This window comes from Eremomyces bilateralis (assembly GCF_010015585.1).
Source record: "Eremomyces bilateralis CBS 781.70 unplaced genomic scaffold P152scaffold_13, whole genome shotgun sequence".
Lineage (NCBI taxonomy): Eukaryota > Fungi > Ascomycota > Dothideomycetes > Eremomycetales > Eremomycetaceae > Eremomyces > Eremomyces bilateralis.
In genome coordinates, this window is record NW_022985079.1 from 291,549 (window position 1) to 307,228 (window position 15,680).

At 52.1% G+C, this 15,680-nt stretch overlaps 5 protein-coding genes across 5 annotated transcripts; 4 read left to right on the top strand and 1 right to left on the bottom strand.

Moving 5' to 3' along the window:
- The first annotated feature begins 129 nt into the window (after positions 1-129).
- On the top strand, positions 130-3,447 carry P152DRAFT_515049 (uncharacterized protein). Its single transcript, XM_033682884.1, has one exon. It carries the CDS (start codon positions 141-143, stop codon positions 3,255-3,257), a length of 3,117 nt encoding a protein of 1,038 aa, XP_033533128.1. The 5' UTR covers positions 130-140; the 3' UTR covers positions 3,258-3,447.
- Positions 3,448-4,380: 933 nt separating this feature from the next.
- On the top strand, positions 4,381-7,418 carry P152DRAFT_467126 (uncharacterized protein; the record flags this gene model as incomplete). Its single annotated transcript, XM_033680748.1, has 4 exons — positions 4,381-5,200; positions 5,246-5,454; positions 5,502-7,202; positions 7,260-7,418. The coding sequence occupies 4 exons, from the start codon at positions 4,381-4,383 to the stop codon at positions 7,416-7,418; spliced, it is 2,889 nt and encodes a 962-aa protein (XP_033533129.1).
- Positions 7,419-7,970: 552 nt separating this feature from the next.
- P152DRAFT_459437 (Bet v1-like protein) lies at positions 7,971-9,291 on the top strand. The gene is made up of 5 exons (XM_033679674.1): positions 7,971-8,544; positions 8,651-8,781; positions 8,834-8,865; positions 8,916-8,957; positions 9,010-9,291. Exons 1-5 carry the CDS (start codon positions 8,218-8,220, stop codon positions 9,042-9,044), a joined length of 567 nt encoding a protein of 188 aa, XP_033533130.1. The 5' UTR covers positions 7,971-8,217; the 3' UTR covers positions 9,045-9,291.
- Positions 9,292-9,967: 676 nt separating this feature from the next.
- On the bottom strand, positions 9,968-12,303 carry P152DRAFT_418869 (histidine acid phosphatase-like protein). Its single transcript, XM_033677113.1, has 5 exons — positions 11,928-12,303; positions 11,818-11,865; positions 11,752-11,767; positions 10,424-11,697; positions 9,968-10,374 (listed from the first exon to the last, which is right to left on the bottom strand). Exons 1-5 carry the CDS (start codon positions 12,015-12,017, stop codon positions 10,258-10,260), a joined length of 1,545 nt encoding a protein of 514 aa, XP_033533131.1. The 5' UTR covers positions 12,018-12,303; the 3' UTR covers positions 9,968-10,257.
- A 680-nt stretch (positions 12,304-12,983) lies between these two features.
- Positions 12,984-15,470, top strand: P152DRAFT_474661 (uncharacterized protein; the record flags this gene model as incomplete). Its single annotated transcript, XM_033681341.1, has 1 exon — positions 12,984-15,470. One exon carries the CDS (start codon positions 12,984-12,986, stop codon positions 15,468-15,470), a length of 2,487 nt encoding a protein of 828 aa, XP_033533132.1.
- Positions 15,471-15,680: the final 210 nt, after the last annotated feature.

Genomic DNA, 15,680 nt, shown 5'->3' on the forward strand with positions numbered 1-15,680 from the left:
AATCTGATCTGAACAATTGAAGACGGTCGATTCGTTCTCCACTTATTCGCGCAACGCGTGTCAGCGAACCAATCACAGCTGATCGCATCTGATATCAACTTTTTCCAACGATCTCCCCCTCATCAAACATTCCTCAGATCATGTCAAGCGAAGGCCACTCTGAAGCATCGGCGGGATCTTCAGAGCCTGGTTTGCCTCGGGCCAAGTTTTCCAATCATTTGTACCACGATACCGAAGAGAAATTCCCTTTACTTTCATCGGCATCTCGTATAAGGTCGCCAGGGCTCGCAGCATGGAAGGAGTCGCCGCAATCCCCAGGTCAGCAAGATGTTATCTACGACACCTATGTTTCACTGGCGCCTGCGCATAAATCGAGTCTGCCAGGTCGAAAACGCCGGATTCCGTCATCGCACCTGGCGAGAGAGCCCCTTTCCAGTCCACTGAAGCGACGAAAAACTGCTCCGCCAGCTACCAACAGTGATTCAGCGCAATGGAATTCGGAGAGTCTATTAGGAGACGAAGACAATCGACCGAGTTCCGCGAGATATGCGGATGACGAACAGTCGCCCTCGCCTTCTCGACCGCTCTCGACCTATAAACGGCGGATTCGGTTGCTCCCTTCAAAAGGCTATTATTCCGACCAATACCGTCATCTGCTGAACCAGGAGATCACGCGTGCCGCAAATCCGTTCGCAGATTTCGATATCCGTGGGCTGAAACCATCTCGAATTGGCGCAACTACATGGTCTGCGGCAGAAAAGGCGGCCTTCTTCAAGGCTCTGGAGTTGAAAGGCCGAAGAAATTTGCCCGAGATTGTTAAGATTGTGAATCTCGTCAAACAACAGCAAGATTTCGAAGAGTATTCGGACTCCGACTCCACGACTCCCCCATCCGAATCCAACGGCCAACGGGTGCCCCCGCAAAATATTTCTCTTAATGTTCGAGATGAGTCTACGGGAGGGCAGGATGATTATGCGAGCGGCCAGTCTACCGACGAACATTCCACCCATCCTGATATCGGGCTCAATAACACCGGCAAAGGGAAGAGGAAAGAGCGCTCACGAGAAGGAGATGGTTCGAACGTGGACGGGCGTGATAGCGAGCTAGGGGATACCATCAAAGACGGGGGGAACCAACGCGGAATTGAAAAAGACAGGTCTCGCCTAAACTCTTGGGTTCATCAGCTGCAACAACACACCGGGACCGAGAAGGATGCGAATCAGGGCAATGAAACCCGCACCGACGAAGAACATTCCTACGACGCCGACACGGAGGGTTATTGGGCAACATACCCAGCAACCGATGTCTCTTCCTCGGATGAGAGTTGGAAATTATACAACGACGGTGTTGGAGAAGCAACAGGCAAAAACCCTTTCGAGTGCGAGAGCTACGCACAGTTTCTAGAATCCTGGCTTCGGACCGTACATGTGGACCCACTTGCGGATGATCTCAAACCACTTTGGGAGGAGGTCGACGACATCCTGCTTCCATATCGTGATCTTCCAGCGGCGTTCGAGATGAACGGGATTGCCGAAGATGCCTTAGACCGTGCCGCGGAGAGTCTGCAGGTCCGTGTTTGGCATAAAGAGCGAAAGGACGAGATCAAGAAGTATGGCGATGTTGCTGTTTTGACATCCGACATTGCGGCAGAGATCGAGGGTTTGATGCCGAGCGAGAATGCACGGATGCGAGCGGAGATGAATGAGGAGGAAGTTGGCGAAGACGGTGTTCTGGGTGCAGCTTCATGGGCTCGTGGAGAATACTGGCTCCCGCAAACCTTGGAACAGGCGAAGTCCTACGCTCAGGAAGGGCGAACATTGTTGGATAAGATTCCTGCCGCGAGAGTACTTAACCTTCAACGATTTCTAGAATTGTCCCGGAACGTCTTCATGAACCCGAGAAGGGAGATAGAAATCTGCAATTGGCGGGAAGTTGCACAAGGAGATGAAGAACCGTCGATCTTGTATTCGGCCTTTGAAGACTTTTCCCGGGTGGTCCTCATGATCACCAAACGAGTGGTTCAGGCGGCGATATACAGAGCTCGGGAGCGCATAGCTCAGTTCAGACCGGCGGACACCAAGAGCTACAAACCATGCATCCGCAAGGAAGACGTGTGGGATGCTCTCGACCTGGTCGGCATGGATGCAAAGCGGGACTGGCAGGACAAATATCGCAATAAATACTGGCTCAACTTACCTCGCCGCTGCGGGTTGGTGGTGTACTGGCGGACTGCCGACATGCACAGCAAGTCCCTCAGCAAGCCATTGACAGACGATCAGGTCGCGGTGGCTTTGCGCAGTACCAGGAAAAGAATCCCCGATCCACGGCTGGACTACCGAAATCAACTCCCGAAGAAAAAACGACGAAGCTCAAGAGTTCGACGGCGAGATACCCCAGACCATTACACCGAATTCATTGTCCCTGGGACAATCCAACGATTGCACGACTTGTATCCTGACGAGAACGACGTTCGAGTCCATCCAGCTGCGCCGTCGGGGGCGCCACCCGCGCCACAGTACGGGTTTTCTGGCCCTCCATTCTTGCCGGGAGATCCGGATCCGGACACGATGTCTGACATCGAGGAGACTCATGCGTCCGAACCATCCGACATGAACTCGGATACCCAAGCCAACATCCACGACAACGAGGAGTCTCACCGAGAACAGCAACACCTCCTGGAACTACTGCAAATCCGCCCGGAGCTGCATCCCTCGCCACAGGAGTTCCACCCGCCATCGGAACCGATAATCACCGAGAAGACAGAGGAAGATTTTCGTTTGGATGACTGGTACCATCGCACTGCCTACAAGGCCGAGTGGGAGCGACGATGGCGGGGAAGGCGGCTTGGTTCAACGTCCGACACGGGTCCGTCGGTTCATGAGAGAGATACGAGTGAAGAGAGGGGGTTGCGGAGGAGGAATAAGGCAGCGGAGCTTTCATCCGCTCCTTCGACCCCTTCGGGATGGGCTAGGTCAGCATCCTCGACTGTCGTTACGCCAAGAAGAAGAAGGAGAAGAGTGTCGACAAGCGTGACTGAAGAGAGAGTCCTGCCCAGCATCGAGCAAGGATCCGGTGACCTTAACTCGGACAGCGACGAATCAATGCTGGAGGCAACGAGTCAAGTTGTAACTCCGAGATCGTTGTCGCGACGGGGTGCGCGGGAACGGGCAACGAGTGCCATCTCCTCGACGTATGAAGCGTACCCCGAGGACGATTCCAATCCGTCTGGGTCGGGAGATGATTTCATAGACGATTGATGATAATGAAGAAGACGAGCAAGATGACTTGGATGGGCGTGACGAATGAGCGTTAAACATAGTCTACAAAGTATTCATAATTCTCCATCGATATATTCCCCTGGGCACTCTCTTTAGCTTTGTTGTCTGGAATCATCGTGACAAATGTGGTGTCGCGAGTGGCGTCAATCGATTACCTAGAGTGAACAGGACCTGCAACTTGAAATCCATATCTCATTTGTGAGTCACATTCGAACCGTTACCGCATTAAGCGGAGTGACCTGGCGATGCTCCAAATCCCCATAATGTGGCAGTGCCTGGGCGTCGCCGCAGCGAGTTATGGGGCCTTTTAATGTCGAAACTTCAAGCCGCATTAGCTGCGAGGAGGAATCCTAGCCAAGTATGTCAGATATATGGATCCTCAAACCGCATTGAACGTGCTAATGAGAAGCCGGTCAGTGTGGTGAATGAAAGGAGATATTCAATTCGAGTCACAGGGAATCCGATGATAGTTCAAGGCTGAAGCAAGGATGTTAAGCCATATCGGGATTACCGGACCCATCATTCATGTACTGTAGCCTTGCCAATCACCACCACCACTACACTATTGGTGAACTGTATCAGATGTGAATACTCACTTCGCCCACTCCCTCCCAACTCCCGAGTCCCAATAGCGTTCATTACATTCATATTAGCGCTCTGATGATCTGAGGCTGAAGGTTAACACTCGAGCCAACTTCCTTAGTTATTAGTAACTGCCAGACACCGTGGTGGATATCCTCACCTCCTTGCATTGTGCAAGGGTCACGAGGCAACGAGCCGGTCAGCTTGTTATAATATCATCGGTTCATCACTCACCAGTCTTCACTCTTCAGATATTTAAGGCACCACATCCGCCCATTTCCACCTCTGCGTTGTTCCACATGCTTGAACGTGTTCTTCCACTGACCGAGTACCACGTAGACCGCCTCACTTGAGCTCACATCCCTGCATGGTGCTTGTGAATCCGGTGTATGTTGCATGTGTATTCCGTACTTCACCAGCCCACCCACTTCTTCGCAGTGCCTTCTTCGCAGTACGCCGACGAATCCTTTTCTTTCACTTCAAGGTGTAACCCCTTAAGAAACGGTTCTCCTTCGTTTTGATGATTCCTAATACCGACACCGTGGCAGTCACAAACATGGACACTGCTCGGGACAATAAGGCGGGGGAGGAGATCGAAATCAAGCAAGATGACACTCCCGCCGCTACAAAGACATCCCCAAGTGTTGGTGCAACGGAGGCTATGACCGGTACCACGGTGAAGCAGATCAAGAAATGTCCGAGGCATAAGAAGAAGGCTACTAAAGGGAAGAAGAAGGTACAGATCGACGACTCGACCGAGATATCCTCCGACGACTCCGACTCCGACTCCGATTCCAGCAGTTCCTCGGACTCAGATTCGGAGGCTGAAGAGAAGCTCAAGAAGAAGCTCAAGGCCCGGAGACGGCGGAAAGCACAGCTACGCAAGGCGAAGTCCAAGAAACATAAGAAGTCGAAACGGGTTTCGTCGTCGTCGGATTCGTCGGATTCATCATCGTCATCGGATTCCTCATCGGAGGACGACCATCGCCGCTCTCGAAATCGCCGTTCGAAGAAGTCATCCCGTCATGATCGCGAAACGTCACATTCAGAGTCAGAGTCGGATGCGGAGGCTGGAGCGGAGGAGGACAAGCGAGGGGAGGATTCGCCAGAGGGATCGGACAATGCTGCTACAACGGCCATGACCGAGCTACAGCGACAGCTACAGGATGCCCAAAGCCAGTTGGAAGTCCTCATGACTCAGCAGCAACAGAAAGGTCAGAACGGCGGTGGGCGCTCCCGAAAGGTTGGCAAGTCGTCAAAGAAGAGTAAACTTTCGAAGCGGAAGAAGGCGAAGCGCGGATCTACTCTCGAGTTCAAGCGGCTCGATGAGCTGTGGGATAGTATGTATGTCCGTTGATTCCGCGATCACTGCTGACTGGCCTCAGACACGATACACAACTACAAGCTTAAGGAGTCCGTCGAGGAGCATATGGACGAATACGATGAATACGTGTTCACCGTTCGCCGCACCTTCGACTGGGAAAACAAGTATCTCAACACGAGCGTCGATATTAAGTCGAAGCTTCTCCGAGACGCACTCGCCGAGGTGATGAAGGAGGTCAAGTCCGTTTCTCTGGTTGAGGATCGACCAAGTGTAAGTCACCTCCATCCGAACTGTGTTATGTAGCTAACCTTGGCCAGGTTGACCCCAACTCCCTTTTCCTCTACCTTGAAGACTTCCGCGAACACTACAAGAAAACCTTGAAGGCACGAGTCAAGGCGGAGAAAAAGCGGAAGCTGAAGAAGAAGCTCAAACTCCAGATTTCGCATTGCAAACTCATGGTGGCATACCTGGACGAGGACTACGATGCGACCAAGAAGAAGCTATACCCGATGCTGGAGGTTGGCACCATCACGTTTGAACTCCTCTGGGCGCTTTTCAAGCCGAATACCGTTGCATACACTAGCACGTATGGTGCAGCCGACGAACCTCGTTGCTTCAAAGTCGACCATGCGTACAAGAACAGCTCCATTCTGCGAGGCGAATGGTATGATGTTGATGGACGCTATCTCGAGTACGATGGCAAAAGTTTCGGCATGGGAGAGTTCAATGTCCCCATCCAGTCGTTCAAAGGACCTCAGAAGATCAACAACCTTCCATGCTTCCCTCTGAAGTATCACAAGGATCCCGAAGCTGTTCGCAAGCAGCTCGTCGAACGGGGAAGGAAGTTCGTGTCTTTCCAGGGTATGAATTACCGCTTCCATAAGGGCCTCGCGTTCCAGAAGAAGAAGAAGAATCAGATCGCTCGGATTCACATCAACGGCCGCATCATGGTCGACCCTGCGATCTTCCGCCGTATTAATCCCAATTACGCCATCACGGTCACGCGACCCAAAGATAATGAAGAGGATTTTTCCGATAGCGACGATTGCTCCGGATGTTGCGGCTCGGATGATGACGACGATGAGGGGCATGCTCATATTGAGGCCTTGGGCGGTGACGAGGGCGGGGACGAAGAGAAGACGAAGCGCAAGATCATCTTTGATGACAAGGACCACCCGCATATCGTCGACGTCCCCGTCGATGCGGATGGCGATGAGCTCCCTCGTGAGAACATTGACAAGCTCAACGGTGAAATTGGGGCCAAGAAAACCGAGTTCTCGGAAGCGGAGCTACTCATTGCGAGCCCTGTGGTTTTGGGGTTCTCGTTTTCAGAGAAGCTCTGGTTGGAATTCACCCTCAGCGGCGTCCACGACATCGAATGGAACGACGGCGCTTTCGAGTCGCTGGTTCTACCTGCAAAGCAGAAATCGATCGTCAAATCGCTTGTGTCCGCCCATAAGTTCCATGCTGCTGAGACCATCGACGACGTCGTGCAAGGCAAGGGCAAAGGACTTGTCATCGTCCTGCACGGCTCGCCCGGCGTCGGGAAGACGTTGACGGCCGAGGGGATCGCGGAGTTCCTCAAATGCCCGCTGTATGCGGTCTCTGCCGGTGAACTCGGCACTGACCCGGCGCGGCTGGAATCCGAACTGCAACGGATCATGGACATCGCACACAGCTGGGGCGCGGTCCTCCTCCTCGACGAAGCGGACGTGTTCCTGGAGAAGCGGGAGATCCACGACATCCATCGCAACGCGCTCGTGTCCATCTTCCTCCGTCTGCTCGAGTATTTCCAGGGCATCCTCTTCCTGACCACTAATCGTGTGGAGACGTTCGACGATGCATTCCAGAGTCGGATTCACGTCGCGCTGCGATACAACGAGCTCAAGCCGGCGGCGCGCAAGGAGGTGTGGAGGACGTTCTTGGAGAAGGTGCGGGTCATGGAAGGTATCAAGACGACTCCGTTCTCCGAGCCGGACTTCGATGCCCTCTCTCGGCATACTTTGAATGGTCGACAGGTAAGATCCCCCTATTTTGCTTGTTCATGAGTGGCGATGCTAACTGAGTTTCAACAGATCAAGAATGCTGTCCGTGCTGCGCAAGCCATCGCGGTCAACGAGGGGAGCCTCCTCTCCATGGAACATATCAAGGGTGTTCTCGAGGTTACTGAGAGCTTCAACCGCGATCTGAAGGGCGGGACCGGATACGAGGATGCGATGCGGAGCTACACCTGAGCGTTCCTTGCTCCGGAGCGAGACTTGATAGCGATGGTTTCTTTTCACCAGTTCCGAATTCTCCTCATTATTCATGTTTGTATTTCCATGAGTGAAGTTCTGCATAGCGTCAAGATGAGAATGATTTCGCGTTTTTCGACAATGGATGATCACCCACAAAGTTTTCCGAAAGGGTGATTGCAGTTTCAAGGCGTCACCGTGCTAGTATCCTCCTCGGTGTTAGGATGTATACTCTCCTCTCGTTTATTGATGAAGCTGCCATAGATACCACTCCTCTAAACGATCCACTCCGGTAGTCTCTTGATGACAGTGACCTTTCCCTCCCATTGCATCGCCACCTTAGACATCTTCCTCTAGCCTACGCCCGGAGAGTCGTAGCAATCATGCCTAGGTGTGTAAGATAGCAATGCTAGATGGATCTACTGCCTTCTATGGCAGCCGCTCGTGAAACTTGACCAACCCAGGCCATTGCACCGTAAATCCATCCATCCGCCTTTGTTACGGTACCTACCAGTATATTACCTCTCTTTTGGCAAACGGGGAAGAGGCACCGATCAAATTAGATATTTGATGGCTTTGACAGGCGTGTTCCCGAACCCTCACACGTCGTCGCGTCTTCGCGCATGATGAAAGCAAGGGAGCTCCAAGCCGATGACGCAGTGCGCTGCATCTCCGGAACAGGCAACCAGCTTCAACTAACGGTCAACACACGATCGGCGGGAGCGCGGAAGCCTGACTTCACTATTACGCCCGGAAATCCTCCAGTCGTTTATAATTCCCCGACCCGCCAGCAAATTTAATGGACCGCGAACTATCTTCTCCAACCTGCTTCCTTGACATCCACGAAAAGTATCTCGACCGCCAGTTTTCTGCAGATCATCGACCAACCAAATCCCGGTACAACATGGCATCCACGATCCCCACTGCCGCCCGCGTGGTCGAAAGCGCCGTCATCTCCGCCCCGCTCAGCAAGGTCTGGCACTTGATCAAACTGCAGGACTTTGCGACGTTCTGGACGAATCTATCTAAGAGTGAAATTACAAAGGGAGTTTCCCCGGACACCGATGTGATCAAGTGGACGTTCCAGGACGGCACGGTGCTGGAGGTCAAGCAGGAGGAACATTCAGTAGGGTGCTCTTCGTACCGGGTCCGCAGATGAGGCGGCTATAGTATATGCCATCGCTTCTCTGTGGATTTCCTTGATTGCGTGTTTGCTGACAGGCTCCCTGTAGACGATCGAGCACTTCATCACGTACAGCGTCATCACCGCTAAGCCGGCACTCGACTATACTTCCGTCCTTAGCACGGTACGACTGTTCCCAATCACCTCTGGAGAGCATAGGGGACATACGTTCGTTCAATGGTAAGAAGTACATCGCTGAACAAATAGCGATGTGATGTTAACATACATTAAGGTCTGGGCAATTCTCCAGCGATGCATCCGTGGGTATGTTCCCTCGTCTCTCACTAATATCAGTACACTAACGAGGTTCACAGGCGTCATCGAGGATGCGAAGTATAAGCGACGAGAAGCATTGGGTATGTCAATTCTACCAGAATGACGATTTAATGGTGCTAACTGCCTTACTAGCGGACCTGGAGAAAGCGGTCGGGAAAAGCGCCTAAATATCCGATATCCACCAACAATGGCACTTCGGGATATCGCGGTAGCTCCCGAAATTCATTCTTTGACTTCAATGAGAAGCATCAGATCGGGGATTCCCCAGTACAAGGTCACTACCAAAATGAGCGTGCTGAAATCAGTCAGATCAGTGTTAAATACACCGTATCGATATGAGTATACGAATTGAAATCAATTTAGGATTTTGACCTTTGTTAGGCAGAAGGGGCTCCTGTCCTGTTAAATCATGACATTCATTATTTTTCTGCCATAGTACATGAATTTTGCCATCGTTAAGTCTCTGCAAGCATCGTTCAATCACTGAAAAGGACACAATACATAGTTATGATAAGACTATGAGCTGAATTGAAGAATCTAGTGGCTAGAAGTTTGGTTTGCTTCCCTTCTGAAGCAAGCAAGAAAAACAGAACAGCAAGAGCGTGGACCGAACCGGTGACCTTCTACCGCCCCTAAATGGCAAGGCTCATCACCTGATCTCACTGTAAGTACACAGTAGGTACCTCCCCTCCGCCGTCCCACGGCCAATGACCTCCCTCAGAAGTCCAAGGTGCAAAACTCTAACTCACTGAAGTGAGTAGAGAACCGCCACTATCTCGCAGGCCCCGTGGTTGTTCCATTCGACACACGTTGTGCGTGGATGATCTACTTTGTCGGACTAGACTTGGTTTTTCAGCTGTACTTGGCCCGTGTCGGTGGTAAAACCAACGTGACCATTGCCGCTGAATATCAAATCGAAGATTTAAACATGTACCGTAATTCGGGTTGGTGGAGTGAACGGGAATGATAACACGGCATGCAGAGTCGGATATGAGCTACGGGAAAACAGACATTCTCGATTCCCTGGGGGGACGTCACTGGATTGCGTAGATCCTAGGGGCACATCCTATCTCAACGGCACTCGGTTGGTATCAGAACTTGATGCTCTGCAGCATTTCAGTATTTTGTGCATGGATTCATGACACCTTTGTCACTGATCCCCAGTTAAGATACACAGGTAGGTATTCCCGACTACTATTCTATTGACTTCCTTGTCAATGCACCGTTTTTGATCCCTCCTTCAATCCTCATATCGACATTTGAGTCCGTTGTCCTCGACAACCAAGTCTTGACGCCACCACGAATTCCATTTTTCAACCGCAACATGCAACACGCAACACGCAACACGCAACACGACATTCGCTATCTTCGATTCGCATCTTAGAGCTCTCCCGCAGGCTCGATCTCGGGGGGGAATTTCGGAGAATCCAGGTTGGATCCGCAGGCCTTTTTCCAGTTGGGAGGCGTGAACTTGTCCACCAGGGTTTTGAAGGCCGTCTGGGTCATCGTAAGTCATGGTCGTTGATGGGGTGCGGAAAGTACTTACCAGAGTGCAAAAGCTCTCGTCTCCTTCAAGATGGTTGCCCGGAAGTTTGCACCCAGGGACTTGCATGACTTTGTCATTGTACCGCAGACGCACGAAATATCCCTCGAGTCTTTGCTTCTCGTCCTCCGTCAGTTCCTGCATCGGCCTTCGCGCGATTCCTTCCAGCTTCCCTGCGGATTTCTTGTTCCAAAACCCCTTTGGTTTCTTGGCCAACGTTGCCGCGTCCTCAGACCCTTCCGCCTCAGATTCCACCTTTGATTCCGTCTTCTTGAACAGCTCCACAGCGATATGGCTGGTGAACGGAGGCCATTTCTCGCCCTTGAACGCTCCCAGTCCCGTGAGCAAGGCGGCAAGCGTGGTGTCGTGGCATCCGGACAAAGCAAACTTGATGCCGGTTTCACGTTCTTTTCCGGCTCTGACGTCGTCATCATCCCCGCCACCCTGGGCTGATGCATCGACGGCGGCTTGCTCGGCATTTCCGACCATTCGAGACACAATGTCACCGGCAAGAGCTCCGATCCCCAGCATTCGATATTCTCGAGACTCAGTGTACCCCGCGAACCATTCTTCAACTGCCACCTTGTCAAGGATCTCCCGCAATTTCGGGTCGTAGAATTCTGCGGGCAGCTTGGTCGGTGCTCCATGTGCGAACGTTGCGTTCACACTGTCCATGATTCCCGACAACCTCGGACGCGAGTCAACGGCAACTAGGCCGTCGGGCATCCACTTCCCTATTTTTTTATTAACATACCGCATCTCCGGAGAACCATTCCAACGAGCGGCGGTCCTCTCCGCAAATGCACGATTCAGATGCGCAAAGCGACGGCAACCACTATCGTTGGGATACAAGGTTTCATTGGCTGGTGTCCTTTGGTATATCGTGGGTGGTGGACAATCAGCGGTTAGCGCACTGGAAGGGTACATGCCCGAAAATGCTTGCTGCATTGACTCGAGGGCACGTGGTATCGGTGTCGATCGAAGATAGATCATGTCAGTGTTCGAAATGACTTTGGGCATGAACCCGAGTTGATCAACATATAGACGTCGTAAGCGGTGTCCAAGTTCTAAGGTGGTCTTTCGACCCAAGTCCGTGAGTTCTCCTGGCAGGCAGATGGCGTCGGATTCTTGCTTCGGCCCAGCAGTAAGCACTGGTCCGTCATCAGGGCCAAATGTCTCAAGGCTTCTCTGGTACTTTAGCGAGCCCCATTTTGAGAAGTCGCTTGTTGACAGGACAGCGCTTGTCAGTGTTCGAGCCGCATTGCAGTACGGCCAATCTATGCAGATGTAAGTGCCTGTTCATTCGAAGTTATCCTTCATGGAAGTCATACGTCCGTGCAGTCCGGTCTATTTGTTTATTAGTCCAATATTCATTAAATTTGATAGAGAATCCTTACATTCTGGAACCGAGCTGATACTGGAGTTCTCTCTCCATGTCGCAACAGCTAATGGAATCATCCATGTTAGTTAAGGTACTTGGGATGTCGAGCAAACATTTCTGACTCACCACTTGGACTAATTGAAGCTCAAGCCCTTCTGGGTATAAGCTTCGCAGCTCATCCGCGGTGTACGGTTCTCTTGGAACCAGCGAGGTCATCTTGCGGTACTCTCAACCCTGTTGCGTGGTAGTATCAGACCCGGGAAATCTTGGGCCTTTGACCTTTGGGTGATCAGGAAGCAGGGGTAAGCACTCGGCACTGTATTCCGTAGGTTGTGAGAGGCCAGAGGAATGGATATTTGATATCGGTAAGATCGCCGATTTGACAGGCTGGCAACAATGAACGAAGAAAGGGTTCGGGGGGTTCAAATACTTTAGGATTGTCACCATGAGTCATGGCAACTTCTTTGTGGAATGTGAAGTGTTGACATTTAGCACTCCAAATAAGCAAGGGAGTGATGGCTATCCGGAGGGAGAGAGTGAGTCGGTCGAATAATGTGGAACCCGAACGTATTAGTCTCCACATCCATGTCCTTGTGCCGACTTGCCGAGCATTAGCCGATCAACATTCACCAAACCCTTCAGAGTTCATCAGTTCAGGCGTGCTTTACTAGATGTTGGATGATGGATCGTACTGTTGTATCGTGCAAAGGGGACTCCATGGGATGTTGATGGCTAATATGATATATTAAACATGGAACGTGGTATACCCCTTTCCAGTTGAAGGAGACCGACATAGCGCGATTGCGTTGATCAAGAAGACTCCCTTCCGAACCTGTCGCTGGACTGCTCGGGGGATTGAAGGAGCTTTACAACACCGAAGTCCCAATGACCAGCAATGGGTATATATGCCGAAGCTGCCGCTCCAAGCTCCAAGCTGTTGGGAGCATAAATGCTCTTAATTCATACCGGAGAGCATATTCCACCGCATTCGCATCATCTCCCGAACGTCCCGATAGCGAAACCAAAGCCCAGGACGAATCAAAGACGGAGAGAAAACATATCCCAGGAGTACCTTATAAGTTGCGATGGCCCCTTCGAGAGGATGGGAACAAACAGAGGCGTCGCGGAGAATCGTTTCGCCCCAGCGCGGCCAGAAATCGACCTTCAGAGCACGACTCAAGTATGAAAGGAGTGCCTCTTATGGACTGGGTGCAGACGAACTACAGTGGACATCCTGCTGAGGGTAGGGGACAAGCTGTGACGGAACATAAAGACCGCACACCAAGAGCAGGGACAGGTCCGGTCACAACGCTGGAGAATTTGGTAGCGCGCGGTTCTGACGCAGGAGAGGCCTGGCGCTTGTTCACGCAGGAATTCTGGCCTGGATGTCCAGCGTTGGTTTCTCCAGCATTGAGTGACGTGCCAAAGATCAAACGCGGGACTTCCAATGTGTTCATGCTGCTTTATAATGTCATGCTGAGGGGGTGGAAGAAGGATCCCATGGCTGACCTCCCGAGTCCGTCGTCATGCATCGCTCACTTCCAGCGAGTTGGCGTAATGCTTCCACAGTTTTATGCTCAAGCAATCTGGACCCTCTTGCTTGAGCTTCTCTCCAACGACCCGAAATACATCAATCCGTCGAATAGTGCTCTTCGGGAAATCCTTACAATATGGGCATTGTTCTTCGATGCTCATGCTCATCCCCTTTCCCGGGATCAGCCAAGGAAGAGCACAAGCTCAATAAACTGGTCGTGTCTACCTGCTCCTACCGCCGTCCAGACCATGCTTAAAACCAAAGATCGACGCATAGGAGGGGATGATTTCCAATTCAGGAAGTTCTCGGACCGCCTTCTCCACACCGTCTCAGGTTTCCCAGGTACGGCGATCGATGAATTGCAGATTGCCCTTCTCGTCACCTTCCACCTTCTCGTCATCAATCACACCACAGACTCGATACACACGGTTGATGCCGTCGATGCAGATATTGAACCGTTTCTGAACTTTGCTTCTCATCTTCTGCATCACGCTGATACTTTCAACACTCAAGAGCTGGTGGTCCATCGGCTGAGTCAACATCTGCGGCACAGCGAACCATCAGTCACCCACCAGCAGTTATTGGCGAACCTTAAGAAAACAAGGTCGTATGCAAGCATTGTATTTGGAGGGGGCTCGGAATGGACGTCTCTCCTCAAGTCAAGCAAGAAGAAAGCGGAATCTTGGCGATCCCTAGCCGACTTCTTTGTCGGTGCTCTCTACGGAGCACAGGAACACAAGAGCTTAAGGGCGGCCCAAAACACGTGGAAACTGATCGAGGATGCCTATACGACTCGCATTGGTGACTCCGTCAAGGTTACCATTCCGTCGTCTGTGTACGACACCGCCTTGACCACGTTTATGGCTTTGAGGAGACAAGATCTCGCCATCCAGATTTGGCAGTACCTACGGAAAAATGGCATCATTCCGACGGTGGCATCATGGACGGCAATGATCGTCGGTTGTCGTATCGCGAAACGGGGAGATGCCATTGAGGAAGTCTGGGATCGCATGCATCGTGCTGCGATTGAGCCGGATGCTCGAGCCTATACCGAGGCCATCTTCGGATTTCTATGGTGCGGCCATGATGACCATGGCTTTCGGCTCCTTCATGAAATGAGCGACAAGTGGACTCGTGCGGTCCAGCGCATTCATGGGAAACCGCTCTCCAAGGTGGATGTAAAATCCATTGGCGACCTGCCTGGGGCACCCAAGCCTACGACTGGGACCTTGAACACGGTGATCACCGCGCTCAGCAAAGGCAAGCAAAGAAGACACCACGATATCGCGAAAGTCTTCGCCTGGGCTCAAGCACTGGGGATCCCCCTGACCATTGACACGTTCAACGTGATGCTCCAAATGCACCTCGAGCAAAGCGATATGGAAAACGCTATGAAAGTTTTGCGGAACATGCAGGACAACGACATCCAACCGAACGTCGTCACCTTCAGCATGCTTTCCAACATCATCTTCGGTCGTTCCGGAACTATCGATCTCCCTCCTGAGGAACAGCTAGCATTCATCCTCCGATTCCTGTGGGAAGTTGAAAGTCGAGGCATCGCTCCCAACTCTCATATGTACGGCACCATCATCGACGGGATCATCCACCGCAACGCCGACACGGCGGTAGCCCAAGGCGTCCTCACCCACATGCGCGCCAAAGGAATGAAACCCTCCGTCCACATCTGCACGATGCTCATGACCTACCACTTCCAACAACACCCACCCGACCTCGAGGCGATCGACGCCCTCTGGCGCACCATGCTCTCCGACAACGTCGTCGTCGACGGCTTCTTCTACGACCGCATGATCGAGGGCTATTCCCGCGCCGACCACGTGGGCAAGATGATGACGTTCCTGACCCGCATGTCGAAGGATGGGCTGCAGCCGAGCTGGAAGGCGCTCACGGCCATCGTGGAGGCGTTGCTGAGAGTGGGGGATACCCAGCGAGCGCAGGAGATCGTGGCGGACGTCGGGGAGAGGGGGAACCGGGGGTCGGGCGTTCCGGATCGGGGACACGGGATGCAGGATTTTTGGTCTCTGGTAGCGCATGAGGGACTGGGTCGTGGTTCTGACACGGGAGGGATCGAGGGGGAGGTTGATGGGCAGGGAAGAAGGCAGTTTGTATCATCTTGACAGATCTTGACTGTATATACACTGTACGATAGTGTGGATAGTGAACGAAGTGGTGAACAATGGACTATCAACGTTTGAAGATCCAAAATCTTGCGTACAAATCGAACCTGCAAGGGACGACGCGAAGTTATTCCGGCACTGTTGACTAGGACTAAAATGCAGATTGATGAGTTTTTGGTTCGAAACTTCCCATCCAGACGTTGAATTGAA

Excerpts from the sequence above, each read along its gene's own strand:
- P152DRAFT_515049 (XM_033682884.1), top strand. The coding sequence starts at position 141 with ATGTCAAGCGAAGGCCACTCTGAAGCATCGGCGGGATCTTCAGAGCCT.
- P152DRAFT_459437 (XM_033679674.1), top strand. The coding sequence starts at position 8,218 with ATGGACCGCGAACTATCTTCTCCAACCTGCTTCCTTGACATCCACGAA. Across the intron at positions 8,782-8,833 it reads GGACATACGTTCGTTCAATG|GTCTGGGCAATTCTCCAGCG; the intron begins GTAAGAAGTACA and ends ACATACATTAAG. Across the intron at positions 8,866-8,915 it reads CTCCAGCGATGCATCCGTGG|GCGTCATCGAGGATGCGAAG; the intron begins GTATGTTCCCTC and ends CGAGGTTCACAG.
- P152DRAFT_418869 (XM_033677113.1), bottom strand. The coding sequence starts at position 12,017 with ATGACCTCGCTGGTTCCAAGAGAACCGTACACCGCGGATGAGCTGCGA. Across the intron at positions 11,866-11,927 it reads AGCTTCAATTAGTCCAAGTG|CTGTTGCGACATGGAGAGAG; the intron begins GTGAGTCAGAAA and ends TGATTCCATTAG. Across the intron at positions 10,375-10,423 it reads ACGAGAGCTTTTGCACTCTG|ACGGCCTTCAAAACCCTGGT; the intron begins GTAAGTACTTTC and ends ACGATGACCCAG.